The 19,533-nt window shown below is 40.6% G+C and overlaps 1 protein-coding gene across 2 annotated transcripts in view; it reads left to right on the top strand.

The window, feature by feature from the left end:
- The window catches only part of KIF26A (kinesin family member 26A), a 110,231-nt gene that overhangs the window by 74,277 nt on the left and 16,421 nt on the right, over window positions 1-19,533 (top strand). For both annotated transcript variants that reach the window (XM_061376264.1, XM_061376265.1), the window contains 5 exons: window positions 13,356-13,565; window positions 15,535-15,628; window positions 16,104-16,366; window positions 17,187-17,370; window positions 17,659-17,818. In XM_061376264.1, the coding sequence (XP_061232248.1) occupies window positions 13,356-13,565; window positions 15,535-15,628; window positions 16,104-16,366; window positions 17,187-17,370; window positions 17,659-17,818 (911 nt within the window). The remainder of the gene's footprint in view (window positions 1-13,355; window positions 13,566-15,534; window positions 15,629-16,103; window positions 16,367-17,186; window positions 17,371-17,658; window positions 17,819-19,533) is intronic.

Below are 19,533 nucleotides of genomic sequence, written 5' to 3'. Positions count from 1 at the left end.
ACTGTAGCAATTGAAAGAATGATCAGCAAACAGTGGCAGATGTGCTGAGGTCCTCTGCTAACTTCAGTCCCTCCTCTTCTACCAGCTATTTTCCTTACATTCCTCCTGGTTATCTTCTGCTTTTTCTTGCAGCCTGTCCAATAATGAGATACACATAGATGACAGAATTGGTGATGGATTCTGGAGTCACTTTTTCTTACTGCATCTGTGTCTGGTGCTGTCATTGGTTTGTGCGATCATTCCTGGGCCAGGGGTATTTCTTGCCCTGTTATTACTGTGCAGTTACAGTGGGTTAAGCAGCAGGTTTCTCCTCCCTCACCTCCTGGCTCACTGCTGTCTCTTGGTTAGTTATGATGTGGAGGACTTGTTCTTTGCTGGTTTCTGCTGTACATGTAAGAATTTAACAGTGCTTAATTCCCACCTAACCACTTTACTAAGCTGAGAATGACCCATTGAGGACCAGCCCTTATTCTTAACAGAGGTTGATTTCTCTGGGTACAGATAGTTTAGAAAGCTTTAAATCATTTGAAAAATCTGCTGAAAGCTTGGAACAAAGTACATGTTGAAACATTCCAGTATGACTGGCTTTCTGTATTTTCCCTGCAACGGTAATTCTTAACATTTCCGCCCCCCCCCCCCCCCGATGCTTAAGGTTGTCTTTTAATTGGTATTCAATACATTGAAAGATTCCAGAGGGAATCTGGAGTTATAGTGTCTTAAGACTGACTTTCAGACCAGACAACAAGGCAAGGTGGTTGAAACAATAATAAAAAAAGAAATTAACAGGCAGGGATTAATGTGATATAGTAAGGATCAGTTGATGAAGCTTTTACAGGTGGAACACGAAGGTTAGTGTTCTGTGAAGGAGTCAACAAGCATTTTACTAGGGTCAGTCTGGTTGATAGAATGTTATTTGGATTTTGAAAAATCTTTTGACAAGTGCCCTGACCTTGGTTTCTCAAAAATCCCTAAGATGTCATGTATTCTCTAATGGTTTAATAACTGGTAGGAAACATGAGGGCAGATTTCATACTAGAGCAAAGTTACCAGTGGTGTTATATGGAGGTCCACGCTGTTCTATGTCTTCCTAAATGGTTTGGAGGAGGTGAAGCTGCATATTCAAAGCAGCCAAAGCTGAAACTGACTATGAATACTTGGAAAAAGATGTCATTACACTGAAATTATTGATTGAATAAAGAGGCAGATTAACTTTCATATTGATTAACACAAGGTAACGTACATAAGAAAAAGAGCTCTAACTATGCATGCATGAAAGATAAGCTGTAAGGAAATCAGGCATGACCATAACCCATTTTACCAGTCATTGTGGAAGCTACAGCATTAGGTTTGTTATCATGAGTCTGAGCGTCTAAAGGAATGCTTTATCGACTCTTCAGGAAGCAAGAAGAACAAGCATCTTTAATTTTAGGGAGTCTCTGACAGTTTGCCGATGACACCAAGCTGTGTGGTTCGGTTGATACGCTGGAGGGAAGGAATGCCATCCAGAGGAACCTCGACACGCTTGTGAGATGGGCTGATGCCAACCTTATGAAGTTTAACCATGCCAAGTGCAAGGTCCTAAACCTGGGTCGGAGCAATCCCAGACACAGCTGCAGGCTGGGCAGAGAAGAGATCCAGAGCAGCCCTGCAGAGAAGGACTTGGGGGTGCTGGTCGATGAGAAAATGAACATGAGCCAGCAGTGTGCGCTTGCAGCCTAGAAAGCCAACCGTATCCTAGGCTGCATCAAAAGGAGCGTGACCAGCAGGTTGAAGGAGGTGATCCTGCCCCTTTATTCTGCTCTCGTGAGACCTCGCTTTTAGTATTGTGTGCAGTTCTGGTGTCCTCAACAGAAAAAGCACATGGAACTGTTGGAACAAGTCCAGAGGAGGGTCACGAGAATGATCAGGGGACTGGAGCACCTCCCATATGAAGATCGGCTGAGAAAGTTGGGGCTGTTCAGCCTGGAGAAGAGAAGGCTGCGTGGAGACCTCATAGCAGCCTTCAGTATCTGAAGGGGGCCTACAGGGATGCTGGGGATGGACTCTTCATTAGGGACTGTAGTGACAGGACAACAGGTAACGGGTTAAAACTTAGACAGGGGAAGTTTAGACTGGATATAAGGAGGAAATTCTTTCCTGTTAGGGTGGTGAGGCACTGGAATAGGTTGCCCAAGGAGGTTGTGAATGCTCCATCCCTGGCAGTGTTCAAGGCCAGGTTGGACGAGGCCTTGGGTAATATGTTTTAGTGTGAGGTGTCCCTGCCCATGGCAGGGGGGTTGGAACTTGATGATCTTAAGGTCCTTTCCAACCCTAACTATTCTATGATTCTATGTGGTATAAATACATGTTCCTTTTCAGGCTCATAATGCTTACATAAGAGTCACTAATTGATGCTTTTTTTTTTTTGTTTTGTTTACTGGCCTTCTTCCTTGAGGTAGTATGTTTGATAGAGGCTGGTAACAACCAGAGAAATGTAAAGATTTTCTCTCTTCCCCCATGTATTTATCTCTACATTACCTTGTCAGAGGGGAGCTATTGCTGTGACTCAGTGCGGGAAGGGCTGCATCCCAAGACCTCAGCATGCCAGAGCAGCAGCAGTGTGTGTTTTGCTACTGGTACAGACCTGGACCCCAGTAAACCTAAACCTTTAGAAAAAGGACTTCATCAAACAATTTAACATCTGTGTATGAACTTTTACCTTCCTTATTTGATATGCCCTTTAAGAGTTGCTTTCCCACGACTGTTGGTTTATCTCATCAGAAAAACTTGCTTTGGCCAAAGCAGCAGTTCAGTGGAGAGCTTCTCCATGCATTGTCCTTTTTGTTGGTTTCTATATTAAACACATGAATAAGAGTTATTCTGAGTTGGGTGAAGGGACAGTTGAATCTGAGGAACTGATTGAATTGAGCATAGGCAGCATCAGGACTGTGTGGGGTGTTTCTGTGGTGCTTAGAATTGTACAGGTCCTATCACTGGCTGTGGGACCTTTTCTTGAACTTGGGAGCTTTTTGGACCTTTGGGGAAGAGAAGGGACTTAAATTCTTACTTATTGTAGCAAAGGTAGTAAGTATGCATTGTGAGAACTGCTGGAGGAGACAGGAATGTGAAAAGATTGTGATGGTGAGTTCCTTCACTTGAACTCAGCTATTGATTATTTGAGCTCCAGATCTAAAATTGTTCTTTATCTCACATCATCATCTCCATGTATATCATACAGTTCTGCTGTGGTGAATTTGCTATATGACTTTATGGTTGAATACATTTGTTGTTAGAGACTTACTAAAGCAGATAGCCTGTATGTATCTTTTGCAGTTTCTATATATAGTATCTCATTGTTTCAGGTACTTTCTTGGAAGATGGGAAATAAATGCCTTACTAATTTCTTTCACGTTACACAAATACTAATTTCACCTTACAATGATTTCAGCAGGAGTGTGTGGACTTGTCCTGTGATACAATTATTGAATTAAACCTTTTACCTAATTTTCTTTACTAAGAGTGCAAAATGTTACCCATTTTCACAGGTGCTTATAGGGTTTGTCAATATTCAGGAATATGAAGAAGGTGTGTTTTCGGTTGGGTTTTTTTGCGTGGTTTTTTTTTTTTTTTAATAATGATTTAAAACTGTAGGTCTGTCTGGGACTGATATTTCCTATAATCAACAATAATCAAACTCCCATACAAAGGAAAATCCCACTACCAATGCAAACTGGATACCAAAAGGAGTTTTGCTCACTACCGGTAAATGTTACGTAGCAAATTTCATACCTTTGTCTTGGATGTGTCAAAACCATCAGAGTCCAAATCATTTAGTTGAATCCCACTTAAAAGGCAATGATCCAGTACAGTATGATTCTTGTAACCGAATAATTTTTGTGGTCTCTCTGGGTGTTATTAAATTTAATGTCAGAATAGTAGGAAAGATGTCTGAAAGCCTTTTAATACTGTCACTGTTAAGAAGTTAGATTATGCTCGATTTCTGACATTAATGTGCTACTTAAGGTAATTTATCATATTGTGGTATTAAAAAAGACATCCTTTTTACAGTGGCTGCTGTGTAGCATTTTAATTTGCTATTTTTCTTTAGCAGAGTAGGAAGCCTTTTTCATGCAAAATGTTTTTTTTCTGGGGTTCTATTGAGCTCATTCTTTATAACACTGCATCACTTACAACAGTGAGTTTAAGTGCTTGTCTCTTCCAAGGATCCTGTCAATTTTTTATGCTAGAATGACAGCACCCTCCTATGTGAGTCAATTGAAGTGAAGCATTTAAAAAGAACCTGAATTGTCAGACATGTTTCTTGGACAGGTATATGTGTACTGGTCTCCATTTATGTATTTTAGACATTTACTTTCATTTATGCTTTACCATGCCGTAGCTAAGGTACTGCTAATGATTTACTGATCATGCAGGGTTTCTGAAGTGTGCTGTGTGTCCCGTTCACTGTTTCTTATGATGGTTTGATGATGGATAACAAATAGGTATTTAATTTTGTCATCTTTATTGCTGCTTGTTTCCTAATGACTAAAGTGTTATTTCTGGTTTATATCATGTATCATACATACTAAGTACTCTTCTATCAATATATGTAGTCCTGTATCATCCAAGGTATATACATCCCTGCCAAAATGCCTTGAATCGCTTCCACAAAAATGTGGGAAAATTAGATAAAAATATATAAATTCTTCTACTTTGTTTTCACCTTGAAAAATGAAGTAGTTTTCTTCGTGTCTTCTGAGAGCAGAGATCAATTCTTCTATAATAGAGTACGCTACAAAAGTGATTTTTTTTTCCTTTTTTCTTTTCCTTAGGTTGTCCCAGAGGAGCTAGATGGTCTATGCTAGCATGGCAATTTTGCATGTAAATTTGCCAGCCATTGGTAGTGGCAGTATATGAAAGGCTTCTAAGAACTACCCACAATAAACCAATTTAGCAAGGGTTATAGATCTATCAGTTACAATTAAATCCATGAAAAATATTGGCTCTGAACTAGGGCTTTTGTCATTTGTTTTACACTGTAGTTGAAAACTAAGTGATTTCATTGGAAAATGATCTTTATTCAACTGAATGTGAATTTGTTATAATTTCTTGCTGAGAAATCTTAATTCGGAATGGTGGATTAATTAAATTAAATAGTTACTTAATTAATCTGCTGTTATACGCCATTTTGTGAACATTGGACAAAATTAACTTCCTGGCTGCATGATGCCTGTCGAAGATGTGAGTTTCCAGGGAATATTTAGTGCCTGTTCAAATTTGATATAATGACATTTATTGCTAAAGACCAAATTGCTTGTTCATTTAGGGATTATGATACTTCAGTAACATAGAATATGAGCAGCATTTTTAAAATGGATTCCAGTGTAGTCCCAGCACTTTGCCAAAAACCAAAGTCAGAGTTTATTTTAGTAAAAAAGACTTGAGTGCATTTTTTAAATTTTACAAGCTTTTAAATTCATTCCTTCTATTTTTTCCTTCTCATTCTGTCTAATTTGAAACTTGACAACTATATAAGCATCACATGCTACCAAAGCATCACTGTAAACACATGAACACTGAGCTTCCATTGATTTCAAAGGAGGTACCATATGTTAGAGTTATGCCTGTGCTAGCATACTTGGCTGGGTCAGGGTCTTAATTTCCTCAGCGTTCAAAATACTGTGGAGTCTAGTCATTACTTAATGTACTAGTGGAGTCTTCTCTGTCTACATGTCTGCCCCAAATTGAACTGCATAGTATTTGGCACCCTTCACTCTACTGTGAGATAAATTACCAGCTTTCTGCGATATATATAGTATTTTTTGAGTTTGTTGTCTAAAACATGTCATAGAGGTCTGTGATAATCTTGGGAACAGAATTCAAATCATCTGGTTGTTTAAGCATGAGACAGTCCTTCCCCTTTCTCTGATCTCAGAGTTGATAGCCCTTCCGTCTCTTGATTATGGGGTAGTAATCAATGTGAACCTGTCTCAGTCTCCCAGCTGTTTCTGTCTAAAAACTGTGTAGGACTGTGTCGTTCTCTCTGTTATCAGTTTCTCTTTTCTCTACAAATTCAGCCTTAGACATGATTTCTTCTGAGGTGATGCATGCCTCCCTGGTCTTAGAGGAGTTTTGTGTTCACTAATGCATGGCTTTGCCAAACCTTCATTCAGTTCAGTGTATCCAAAATATATGTGCTGTATTAGACAAAACTACTAGCCTGCCCCTGGCCATCAGTTTCACATTCATGTCTTGCTGTCAGAAAGTTGCTTTGAAATTTGGGTTTCACAGTTTTGGATCTGCCTCTTATTATTTCCTGCTTTCTGGCACTTACGTATGCTTGATGTTCTGCACTATTTTGACCAGTCCTGAAGCTAGTCAGTTGTTTCAGTTGCTGTGACTCCCCTGTCATGTTCTGAGCTCCAGCTGGTTTAGTGTGCAAGGTGTGTGTATTTGGAAATCATGATTCCCCATGAAAGGGGACATGTGGGGCTGGCACTACTGGATATGGTCACAGCATGGGAACAGTGACTGCCATGTGGCAACTGAGTGAAGGTCTCTCCTTGTGACACTTAAGTATGGAATGGGGTAGGCAGTAGCAGTGGAAGAGAAGGGCTGCAAGAGGAGGAAGGGCTGGTACCAGGCAGGATGAACATCACTCAGATTCTGATATATTTCAGTGTTTAAGTCAGATTTGTTAAATATGCATCTAGATTTGGCTTTCATAAAGGTGAAAGATGTTAGGGGTTAGAGTTTTGGTTCAGGGCTCAGTGAAATTACTGATGTTTCATTGTACTATATGGATCTGTGATTCTATAATGTTCTCATCAGATGTTTTTAAAACTGTGGGGTTTAACCCCAGAGTCATGCACATAGCCATTGTCCTCCTCACAGAGCAGTTTTTTTTTGTTTGTTTTTTTTTTAGCCCTCTTATGTTTTTCAGAAGTCTGCCCTTTTTCTTGCTTAATATTCTTTGTATGCATAAAACTGTGGTATGATTTTTGCTTTTATGCTTCAGCTGCTGTCCGCTGGCTTTGCCATTACATAGCTGGAACAAATGAATTCTGACTGGCAGATATATTACTTGATTACTATGAAGTCCTTCTCCAAGTCTTGCCAGTGAAAATTAAAATTATGCTCACTGTAGTGCTGGGTGCATGGGCCTCTAACCTTCTGCCACCCATTTCTAGGACTTTTCCAAATTATATGCTTTTTTATTTATTTAAATTCCTTACCTTTTTATAGCATATTAAGGATGTCTTTTCCTGAAGATTTTTTATTTTAATCAGGTTTTCTTCAGCAATTCTGATGACCTCCTGGTTCCTCCAGAAACATGAATTTGGAAAGCTCAGCAGTAGTGTGTTAACCTCTGGTGTACAAAACCCACCAGATTAGAGTCAATTAATGAGGTACTTCAGAGTTCTGCATGATTTAGGCTGTCTTCAGGCACTGAGAAAAATGTTAATGATGTGAAAGTATCGTGATGTTTGTGTTTCTTTTATTTTTATTTACAGAAATTGAACTCAAATGCAAATCTGTCCTCTTTTTCTATCAACATCCTAATTGAAATGGGGCCTTTATGCAATATTCAATGTCTGTATGAGAGTGTATGTACAAATCCTTGTATTCTTGATAATGATAAACTTCCACTTGTAATTCTTTTTCTTACTCTGCGTCTTTCTGTGACATTAAATAAGAAATATACAAAGGGGGTAGAGGGGAAGGATTTGCTAAAAATCCCCAGTTCTAACAGGAAGGGTCACCCCATCACAGGATGGATGTATCAATTTAGCTGTCCTTAAGGAGTCTAAAAGTGGTCACGACAGAAATTCCCTGAGCCTGAGAGGACTTCTGGAATCACCAAATATGTATGGTCTTTGTTTTTTTTGTGCCCCTTCTTCCTTCTGCACTTTCAGCTCTCTTCTCCCCTCTCCCCCCCCCCCCCCCCACCTGTTCTTAGTCTTTCAGACCTGTCTTATTCTTCCATTTCTTCATTCATTCTCCTCTAAATTCCTTCTCTTTGTTTAGTACAAGTGCCACTAGTAGCTGGTACCACTGCAGTGGGAACTGACTACCAGAAGCCTGGCCATATTGTTGAGGGAAGTACCCACAGAGGATGCGATTCTGGGTGGCTCTGAAATTTAATGTTATTGCACTTAGTACTAGTAATTCATTTTCAAGAGCAATTAATTTTCATGAGCGTTAGAGTGCCGTGCAGGTATTGCCGTGTTGCTCCCTAGTTACGGGCCAAAGTTACTTTAAGATTTACAGGTTCTCAGTTTTCTTGAATCCTCCACTTGCTGCAAGCCCTTGTGTCTGGATAATTTCCTGCACTGCATCTTCCAGTCTCTGTAGGTGAGTATGCCTTTTGTATGAGAACTAGATAAAGAGACTCAGAAGATTAGGTAAATTGATCCTTAAGGCAGGAACCATGCTGGCTCTGTAGTATACTGCTTTTTCTGCAGTACTCATCCCAGAAGAATACTGGGATCAGCTTCAGAGCTGAGAATATAAACCTGTCACTTAAGACTAGTCTTGAAACACTGGAGGTAAAGAAGTGTTAGAAGAATAAATAGTATAACACCAAACCTTTCTTTATATACTTAGAACCATGAGCATGCACCCAAGATCTGTCTGCACTTAATTTTTGCTGTAGTGAAGGGATATGTTTAGGTAATTCTTGTGCTTTGTGGTACTTTCATGAGATTTTCCGCTTCATTTCCAGTGAAGTCAGAGTATTGCCCAGCACTATGAATAAGTGTGACACATTGTAACACCGCGATTTCTGGTAGGCATCACTTACAGATATATTTAGTGGGCACAGAAACTAAATATCAGATCAGTGGATTTCTACTTTGCAAATCAGCTTTCATATAGAAAACACAAAAAGAGGAATTCCATTAAGCTGCTTTTCTCTTCTTCCTCCTATTTGTCTCCAAAACTGACTTCCACTGTAAAAATGAAGGTGACCCTTGAAGCCTGTTAAGTCTGGGATCTGATCCGTTAGGGGAAGCTATTTTATGATATTTCTGCTTCAGAGAGGTGGTCTCAAAAAGCTCATTTGGCACACAAGGTTTTTCTGGGGGCAAAGCCATCTTTGTGTAGTGGGAGCAACGCTCTGATAGAGGTAACTTGCAGTTCAGGTCAGGAGCAAACCAATTTTCCTCTTATCTAAGTGCTGGCTGCTCTAATCTAATAATAGGTGGAAGAGAGAACAGCCAGGCCTGTTTAGAGAAGTGCTTTGAAAACAGCATGTATTTTAAAATTCATTTTAATCAAGTGACCCTGAAGTGGGTATTTGTACTTGTATATTTAGGTTTTTGGTTTTTTTTTTCCTCAAGGGAGGTTATTTTTCTGAGCACCTTGGTAGCATGTCAAGGTTGAGCTAACAGGCTAATACACAAAGCTGTCTTCATGGAGCTTTTGTCGAGGAACAGCCTTGAGTGTGTCACCTCTGGTGCGCTTTGCTTTTGAAGCAGCTGTTTCATTTATTCTAAGGTTTGTGTATTTTCTGGAACTGTATTTTCATATTTGTATCACTATGAAAGGGGAAAGAAAAGAAAGTGGTGAAATCGGGGGACTGCTTTAGTCAAAAGGTGGAAGAATTTGTTGCTACATTTGATGGAGCCTCCTGTAGTATATACTGGAAGGACTGGTTGCTTTTTAACCTCTTTGTTTGGAAAAAATGTTGGGGAAAAGCTTTCATAGCCACTCTGTGGAAAATATTTTCTGTGAAGATGCTAGAATAATTGCTCAGGGATTGTGTGCAGCTTAGTCCTTCTTGAAAGAAAGAGCTGAAAAAATGAAACAGTTGAGGAGCTGAACAAAATCTTCAAATTACCCACCCTTCCTAGCTGATAAAGTGACAGTTCAGCCTGGTGCTTACTGCTGTACTCGCCATTTGCTGCGGATCATCCTGGCTTGGGCACTATGTTTCACTGCACCACTGGGTGCTGGTGTGTATGCCATCACCTTTTCTTCTTGTTTGGTGTGAAGGGCAGGGTGGCTCAGCCTCCTCTGCTCTGTGCCTGCAGTTTCCCATGTTGTGCTTTGCTGAAGTAGTTTTTCAGCTTTAGTTCTTCCTTTGCCATTATTTCTCTGGATACAGGAGTGATGGGGAAGTGCTGACTGCAAAGTGCTTTTTTTTTTTAATGATCCAAAGAATGTGTCAGTGTAATAAATGCACACTATTTTAATGACATAACGTTTGTGGAATATATTAAGTAGAAGTCAAGAGTTCTGGCAGATTACAAAAGATTGCTGAATGGGAGGATCATTCTTCATCAGAGATGCATGTTTTCCTGCCCAGCTTCCCCGTACTGTATCCAGCTCAGGGCTAGAGAAAGTCCTGACTCATAGAACCATAGAATAAACTAGGTTAGAAATGACCTTTAAGATGAGACCAGCCGTTAGCCCAGCACTGCCACATCCACCACTAAACCATGTCCCTAAGCACCACATTTACACATCCTTTTAATACCTCCAGGGTTTCTCTGGGCAGCCTGTTCCAATGCTTGACGAACCTTGCGGTGAAGAAATGTTTCCTAATATCCAATCTAAACCTCCCCTGGCAGAGAGGATCATAGAATCATAGAATGGTTAGGGTTGGAAGGGACCTTAAAATCATCTAGTTCCAACCCCCATGCCATGAGCAAGGACACCTCAACCTAGACCAAGGCTCTGTCCAACCTAGCCTTGGACACTGGCAGGGATGGAGCATTTACCACTTCTTTGGGCAAACTGTTTTGGTGCCATGCCACCCTCACAGTAAAGAACTTCTTCCTTATATCTAACCTGAAGTTCCCCTTTTTAAGTTTCAAACCATTACCCCTTGTCCTATCACTACAGTCCCTGATGAAGAGTCCCACTACAGTATCCTTGTAGTTACCTTCAGATATTGGAAGGTTGCTATGAGGTCATCACGCAGTTTCTCTTCTCTAGGCTGAACAGCCCTAACTTTTTCAGGCTGTCTTCACATGGGAGGTTCTTCAGCCCCTTGATCATCCTTGTGGCCCTCCTCTGGACTTGCTCCAACAGCTCCGTGTTGTTCTTATGTTGAGGACAGCAGAACTGCACACAGTACTCCAAGTGGGGTTTCCTGAGAGCAGAGGGGCAGGATCAGCTCCTTTGACCTGCTGGTCACGCCCCTTTTGATGCAGTGCAGGATATGGTTGGCTCTCTGGGCTGTGAGCGCACACTGCTGGCTCATATTCACTTTCTCGTTGACCAATACCCTGAGTCCTTCCCCACAGGGCTGCTCTGGATCACTTACTTGTGCAACCTGTAGCTGTGCCTGTGACTGCTCTGACCCAGGTGTAGGACCTTACACTTGGCTTTCTTGAACTTCTTGTGGTTGGCATTGGCCCAGCTCTCAAGTCTGTCAAGGTTCCTCTGGATGGCATCTCTTCCATCCAGCTTGTCAACCTAACCACATAATTTAGTGTCGTCGGCAAACTTGCTGAGAGTGTAGTTCATCCCACTGTCCATGTCACTGACAAAGATACTGACCGGGATCTGTCCCAACACTGACCCCTGATGAACATCACTCATTAGCCATCTCCAGCTGGACACTGAGCAGTTGACCGCAACTGTCTGCGTGTGGCCAGCCAATTCTGCATCCCCCAGGTGGTCCATCCATCAAATTTATGTCCCTCCAGTTTAGAGACAAGGATGTTGTGTGGGACAGTGTTGAATGCTTTGCACAAGTCTGGGTAGATTACGCCAACTGCTCTGCCCCTATCCATCAGTCTACTATTGCTTGTTGCTTGGGAGAAGAGACTGACACCCACCTCGCTACAACCTCCTTTCAGGTAGTTGTAGAGTGCGATAAGGTCCCCCCTGGGCCTCCTTTTCTTCAGGATAAAGAACCCCACACTCCTCAGCTGCTCCTCACAAGACTTGTGCTCTAGACGCTTCAGTAGCTTCGTTGACCTTCTTCAGACATGTTCCAGCAGCTCAGTGTCTTCCTTGTATTGAGAAGCCCAAAACTGAACACAGTATTTGAGGTACACCAGTGCTTGAGTTCTGATTCGTCAGCTAGTGACTGTTGTCTGTGTTTGGAGAGTTCACCTGCTAGATTTGCAGCAGAGAGGTTGCTATCTGTCACTCCTAAACCAGGTCCAAGTGCTGTAAAAGGAGTGTTTGTTGGTCAGTAGTAGCACTGTAGAAGATGAAACTTCTTGATGGGTGCTGTGGAGAGTACTGGTGAAAATTGTTCCACCTGAGCTGGCTGTAGTGTATTACAACCGTGCAGGCTCTTCACCTAGTGAAACCAGATGATAAACACTGGTGCTGTGAAAGTAGTTGGACAAGGAGATAATAATGTTGCACAGCTTATTATTGAAACATATTATAGGGGCCATGGAAAGTCACTCTGTCTGAAGATTTTTCTTATATTTGATCTGCTGGGCAGTGCAGAGTTAAAGTTGCACCTGTAATAGTCATTTACTTCAGTCCAAGGTGTATAAAACACGCTGGTTCTGGCCTGGGAACATTTCATAAGGATAAAGTGTTGTAAGTGGGTGTGAGGCAGTATTTCACGGTTTGTCAAAGTAAGAGTTTGATTTCCAGGAAACTTAAAAGAAGCAGGTGTGCAGCCTTTACTGAAGCTTCATGAGATACAGTCACTTGGTTCCTATAAACTGCTTTGGAAAGCACAGCTAACATATCTGACCTCTTTAAAAAGGCTGTCTTAAAATGCCGTGTGTGCAAAGTAAGCATTTGCAGTGCTGCAATAGAAATGTACTTTTTGATTTGTTTCTTTTCAAGCTTTTTGACTTTTTGTTTTGTTTTTTTTTTCTTCCCATCTTTCCCATTAAATCTGCAACTAACCACTCAAGAGGCTAGCAATGACAGCATAAAGTCTACTGAGAAAATTAAAAGTATCTTCTATTAGAAGAATGTGAACAAGTAATCGAAAGTTTCTAGATTTAGTTCAGTTTGAATGCACAAGCTGTCTGAGCCTTGTGTAATTCAGACTGATTTTCAGAGCGGATCAGTTTGTGCTTTCAGTCACACAGTATTTGAAAGATAGAAGGCTAGAGTTCCCTTTTCTTTAGGCATGGTATTACACCTACAGTGGATTGTACCCACTGCAGACCTGCAGATCAGACATTTGCAAATTGAAATCATAAAACTTGAAATGAAGTTAATTGAAGGGACGAAGTGCACCTTTTAAAAACTAGTTCAGTGAAGACCCCAGGGTGGAAACCAGGCTGGAAAATCTGGCTCTGGTTTTATCCCACGGTTATTCTGACACACCTAAATATTACAAATGAACGTGTCATGGGAAGGGGAGTGGGCTTACGAGGAATGCTTTGCATTAATTTATCTGTAGCTGGGAACTCAAGTTGTTGTTTTCTTCTGAATTCTTGCAGGTGAAAGTGATGGTAAGGATTTGTCCCTCTCAAGGAGCACATGAAACATCTGAATCCATGTCCTTCCTAAAGGTAGACCCACGGAAAAAGCAAATCACATTTTATGATCCAGCAGCAAGTGGGCCTTCCAATGCGGGTCATAGAAGAGGCGTTGTTGCTGTCCCAAAGATGTTTGCCTTTGATGCGGTTTTCCCCCAGGATGCTTCGCAGGTACTGGAGTCACTTGCCTGAACCTCCCGTCTTCTCATGGCCAATGGCCACTGCCTTTGGCTGCTGGAAGAGTTCTTTCTGTTTCTGGGGAATTTTATTTAAATGAGTTGCCTTAATGCCTGGAAAAAAAAAATGGTAATTAATAGACAAGTGGGTAAATTCTAACGTTTTCAGTTTAGTAGAGATGTAAAATTAAGGCATAATAGCTGGGAAGATGGATTCGCTGGCTAAGTTATCTTCTGCATTTCTGTTGTTAGAGAGAAACATACAGCCAATTTGAAGTTCAGTTTTCCATCCGGTTAGGTTTTAACCCATTTGCTATCACTGGAATAGTCTTTTCCCACTGCTTTCAATGGCAAATTAACATGTGCCTAGCATTAAACTAAATGCTGCTGTTAGAAGAGATTGAACTAACCCTGTGGGATTGCTATAACTGAAACAGCTAGGGAGCTTTTACATTTTCTTTGCCAGTACAGTTCGTACTGTTTGACTGATTATTTTATCTTGATGGTTGTGCTGCTGATGGTATATGCCTTTCTTTGGTCTGCAAAATGGTGTATTTGTACAGTAATAGCCCCCGACATGGAATCTGATACACAGATGGGATGGCTAGTACTTGAGAGGATTGTGGGCTGCACTATATTCAGTGAAATTGTACTCATGGACACCTGAAATTTCCTCCTGGGAAAAATCTTCAGAAGAGAAATCCCAGAACAGCTTTAGAAAGAACAACAAAATTCAGGGGTGTATGGGGAACTACTCCAAGTCTGAACTGCTGGAAAAAAAATAGGGTGAAGAATACACCACAAAAATCCAAAATGAAAATGGTATGTTAATGTCAAGAAAACAGGATAAGACCTAGTTCCGAATCCCACTCTCAGATCTTTTCCTAGGATTTTGTTTTAGGTTTTGGGTCCCAAATTAGAAAATATCTATTCAGTCCAAGTTTTAGCCAAGCACTAAAGATAGAGGATAACCTCCCACATACATCAGTGACTAAAGCAGTGGTAGCCACATCAGGAGGCTGTTTTTAATATCTTGCATAAGCTCAAATGGTGTCTTTGTGCAGAAATATGCAAGAGTGATCTCAACATTAGTCTAGACCTGGAAGTGGCTTTCTATTACTTATGTTGCCAGCCCTGCTACAGAGTGGCTGGTCACAGCCTGCTTCTTTGCTGGTTTTGGCACTAGTCCTTCACATTGTTGACCCCTGGTTTGAGCTAGGCTCTTTCAGGTCTTTGTGGTTGGCCTGTTGGGTGGCCTGTTTGTGGCGTTTCTAGGAGGTATTGGCCAGTGCAGCCACTTTAGTGTAGGTATCATTATTTGAGGCAAGCTTATTGCCACGTATCTATAAACACAGCCTTATAATTTCACTGTAGTTATATATTTACACCAACCATCTTGTCTTCCCCAGTTGTACTTAATAGATCATCTTATTGTACATGTGAAACCTTCCTTGATGTGGATAAACTGGTTTTAGTACACTCAAATATTTTAGCAAGTTCTCTTTTTAATGATGATATTTCCCCTGGAAGAGGAAAATGTGATATTATGAAATCTTGTTCAGGGATATTAATGCATTTTCTCCAGTATGTGTGTCTTTTTAATTCCTGTGAGCACTCCTGAGTAGCTTAATTTCAGTGGAGTTGCTACCATTGCCGAATAGCTTGGCTGAGCTATTACACCAGCAGGAAGCCTGGTTGGGTAGCATTCAGTTTGCTACATTAGTCATAGAATAAGTATTCCAAGAAAATTGGTTTAGTAAAATTGAAAACTGTTTTAGGCTGTGGTAGCATATTTTATTATTTTTTAAGATGGCACAGTTGCTAAAATAATAGGACTGATGCTATTAAAAAGGGAAGAATATTGAGCCTCAAAAATATTGACTCATTCATTTCATTACAGAAGAATAGTAAAAACCATAGCAATATATGCTCATTTACTTATTTGTCTCAAATCTTTCTTCCAGGCTGAGGTATGCTCTGGAACAGTAGCAGAAGTAATCCAGTCTGTTGTGAATGGTGCAGATGGTTGCATATTTTGCTTTGGTCACGTCAAGCTTGGTGAGCTCCCAAATTCGTTACAGTTAATTACTATGTCAGTTTGGTAATTACATGCTGTCAGCTCCTGGAACAATAAACCTGGAGTATATGAATAGATTAAAATTTCTTTTTAATTAGCTTTGCAAACTTATAATGGTTTATTTCTATACTGTGATTGTAAGTTTTAATTTGAAAAGGTAAAATGTAACAACAGATTAGCTTAATGAAGAGCAATTACATAGGTGCATTGTGATGAAAATCAAAAGATCAGAAGTGTTTTACCATTAGTTTGTTGTGGGTCTGAGTTACAAAGATTGCAAGACTAATTGAATAAATAGCAATAGATTAATAATTAAATATTTTGCATTTTTGCATCTGTTCTTTCCCATTATCTGTGCAACACATGGCATTGCATGTAGTGTACAGTGGTGATATGAAGAGATACTGTCCTGTACAAGAAAGGTGAATTAAGTTCATGTTTGTCTTTTAATTCTAGGAAAATCTTTTACCATGATTGGGAAAGATAACTCAACGCAAAGCCTTGGTATCATCCCCTGTGCAATTTCTTGGCTCTTCAAATTAATCAATGAACGTAAAGAAAAAACTGGGACTCGATTCTCTATTAGAGTATCTGCTGTGGAGATCAGTGGCAAAGATGAAAACCTGAAGGATTTGTTAGCTGAAGTAGCCACTGGCAGCCTTCAGGATGGCCAGTCTCCTGGGGTTTATCTGAGAGAAGATCCAATATGTGGAACTCAGGTATAATGAATATCACAACATAGATTTTTCTGAGGATGGCTTTCTTCTGCTTTCTATTTCCCTTTGTCTGACAACAATTATGACATCTTTAAGACAGTAAAAAAACCACTATTGGTTTTGATTTATAAGCCCTTGTCGTGGTTTAAACCCAGCAAGACAGCTTGTTCACTCACCCCCCCCTTCTTGCCTTCCCCCTACTCCCGGAGGGATGGAGAGGAGAATCAAAAAGAATGCAACTCCCACAGGTTGAGATAAGAACAGTTTAGTAACTAAGGTATAACACAAATCACTGCTGCTACCACCAATAATAATGATAAAGGAAATAACAAGGGAAGAGAATACACCACCTCACCACCAGCCGACCGATAACTTGCCCCCCCCACCCAGCCCGACCAAGCACTGACCGATACCTCCTCCAACCCTGCAGTCTCCCTGCCCTTCCAGCTAATTCCCAGTTACATCCTGGGCATGACGTGCTGTGATATGGAATACTTATTTGGTCAGTGTGGGTCAGGTGTCCTGTCTCTGCTTCCTCCCGGCTTCCCCTCCTCCCTGGCAGAGCATGAGGCTCACAAAGTCCTTGGCCAAACCAAAACATCATTGTCATCAGCTCTGTTGCCAGGACAAAAGTCAAAACACAGCACTGCACCAGCTACCAAGAAGGAGAGAAATGCCTGCTACTGCTGAACCCAAGACAGCCCTTCTCCCATGGTGTACACATTTGTTTCCTTTAGTGCCCTAGAGATTTAACCAATTCGGCAAAAAATAATAAAAAAAGATGCCTCTATGCTAATTAGTTATTTTCTTGTTTGTATTCAAGCTTCAAAACCAAAGTGAGCTAAGGGCCCCAACAGCAGAGAAAGCTGCCTTTTTCCTTGATGCTGCAATTGCTGCTAGAAGTACCAGCAAACCTGAATGTGAAGAAGAAGAGAGAAGGAATTCACATATGCTCTTTACTCTTCACATATACCAGTATCGCATGGAGAAGAGTGGCAAAGGAGGAAGTATGAATCTTCTTACCATATTGTTTGTTTTGAAATGGGTTAGTTTAAACAATAATTTGCAATAAACTTAAAAAGAAAAAATGAAGTGAATCCTTAAGCCAGACAAGTCACCTTTAACTTTGGTAGCTGTGGCTAAAATATGGTTTCCTTTCTGTTAATATTTAATTTGGTCATTATCCCATGCTGTATTCATTATTTTCCTCATTTGAATACATTTTGAATACCAAGTTTGGATTGAGTCCATGCAGGGAACATGACATACAACTGTTTTCCTACCCTTTTTTTTAGTGTCTGGAGGACGCAGCCGTTTGCATCTCATCGATCTAGGGAGCTGTGAAAAAGTGCTGAGCAAGAGCCGAGATGGAGGAGGCTCTCTGTGTCTGTCTCTCTCTGCCCTGGGCAATGTAATTTTGGCCTTAATTAATGGTGCTAAGCATGTGCCATATAAGTAAGTGAATTATTATCTGAATTTTCTTGAATTTGTGGCTGGTGTTACCTTAGCAATGAACTGTATCAACAATTTACTCTTTACCTAAGTTGAAGTTAAAGCAAGTTCTGTTGGAGAAGAGTCTGTTGTCTTTTAAGGTCATAGAATCATAGAATGGTTTTGATTGGAAGGGACCTTAAAGATCATTTAGTTCCAGCGCCAGTGTCCTGGGCAGCTACACCTTCCACTAGACTGGCTTGCTCTAAGCCCCATCCAGCCTGGCTTTGAACACTTCCAGGGATGGGGCAGCAACAGCTTCTTTGGGCAACCTGTGCCAGTGTCTCACCACCCTCATAGTGAAGAATTTTTTACTAATACCTAATCTAAATCTCCCCTCTGTTAGCTTAAAGACATTCCCTCTTGTACTATCCCTACATACCCTTGTAAAAAGTCCCTCTCCAGCTTTCTTGTAGGCCCCCTTTACTTGACCAGAAGGCTGCTAGAAGGTCAATTCTATATTATAGATACATGTTTCTATTCATCTACCTGCGTATAAGTATATATATGTATACACAAAATATTTTAAATGTCACATAACAATGTGAAATTCTGAATTACATGGCCAAAAATTATATGCATGTTGGTATATGCTTAAGTTTGCTCAAATATCAGGGAGGGTTTGATTGTTGAAAAACATGGGGGAGGATGGCCAAAATGTTTTGTTTCTTCTACCTCCTGTTTGTTCCCCGGTTTTGGAATTTAGACTGATCTCGGCCAGCTGGACATTAGTGAACAATTTAATCAGAATTTAATAGGATTATCTCTCCTTTTTCCAAATTTAAAAAATGTATTGAAATTTCAGAAAATACTAGAGAGTTTGTCAACTATGATCATCAAAGGTTGTTATTTCTGCATGCCTTTTTGAATGATGTATCTTTTCAGTTAAAAAAAGACCACTATGTTGCGCATTTGTTTATCAGAAGCAAACATTGTGACAAACACACCTGTGGGGAGCCCAGCTTAAAAACACCACCACATTGTGAAAACCTTACCAGAACTTGGCCTTCAGTCCTTAAATTTAATTGCTGCTTGCAATTAATCTTCATGCATTATACCTTTGTGCTGATGTTATCAAACATGTCATTTCACAGATATATCTAGTGTTGCATCTCAAACAAGTGTTTCTTCTTTCTGTGTTTGGAGGAAAAGTACTTTCCTCAGGCTAGTTGCTAGGTTTGTGGGTAGAGGATGGATGGCTTAAAACAGGGAAGGGCAGATGCTCACCTACCATGCTTTAGTGAGTAGACATGATGGTAATTCCCACATGTTGGGCCAGCTCAGGGGGGCAATAGGAAGCAGCCTCCTGAGAGAAATGGGGAGAGATGTCTTGGAGCCCAGTGGAAGACAAAATGTCACCTATCTTGTCAGCTTTGCTGTCCATAGTGGAGGACTTTCATCACCAGCAAAGCCTTCAGAGAGAAATTCTGTTTCCCATTTGCTATGTCAGAGCAGACAACCATAGGCAGAATGGAAACTAGATGGGTGTCACTAATAATATATTTCTGATAACTAGCATTGTTACATTTGTTTAGCAATTTCTTACCATTTCTGTTGACTTATTTTTTAGTTCTTATCAAAACTCTTTGCATGGAGCTCACAGACCTTAGCTATCCAGGCACTAAGTCTGCTCAGCTAAAAAGCTCATGAGCTTTTTAGGTAATAAGAGCTAAACTTGA

This window comes from Neopsephotus bourkii, unplaced genomic scaffold (assembly GCF_033783945.1).
Source record: "Neopsephotus bourkii isolate Nb327-2 ecotype Australia unplaced genomic scaffold, CSIRO-AGI_Nbou_v1 NB_1707, whole genome shotgun sequence".
In the NCBI taxonomy this organism is placed as follows: Eukaryota; Metazoa; Chordata; class Aves; order Psittaciformes; family Psittacidae; genus Neopsephotus; species Neopsephotus bourkii.
The sequence above is the reverse complement of the archived record's forward strand: the minus strand, read 5'-3'. Positions and strand labels throughout refer to the sequence as shown.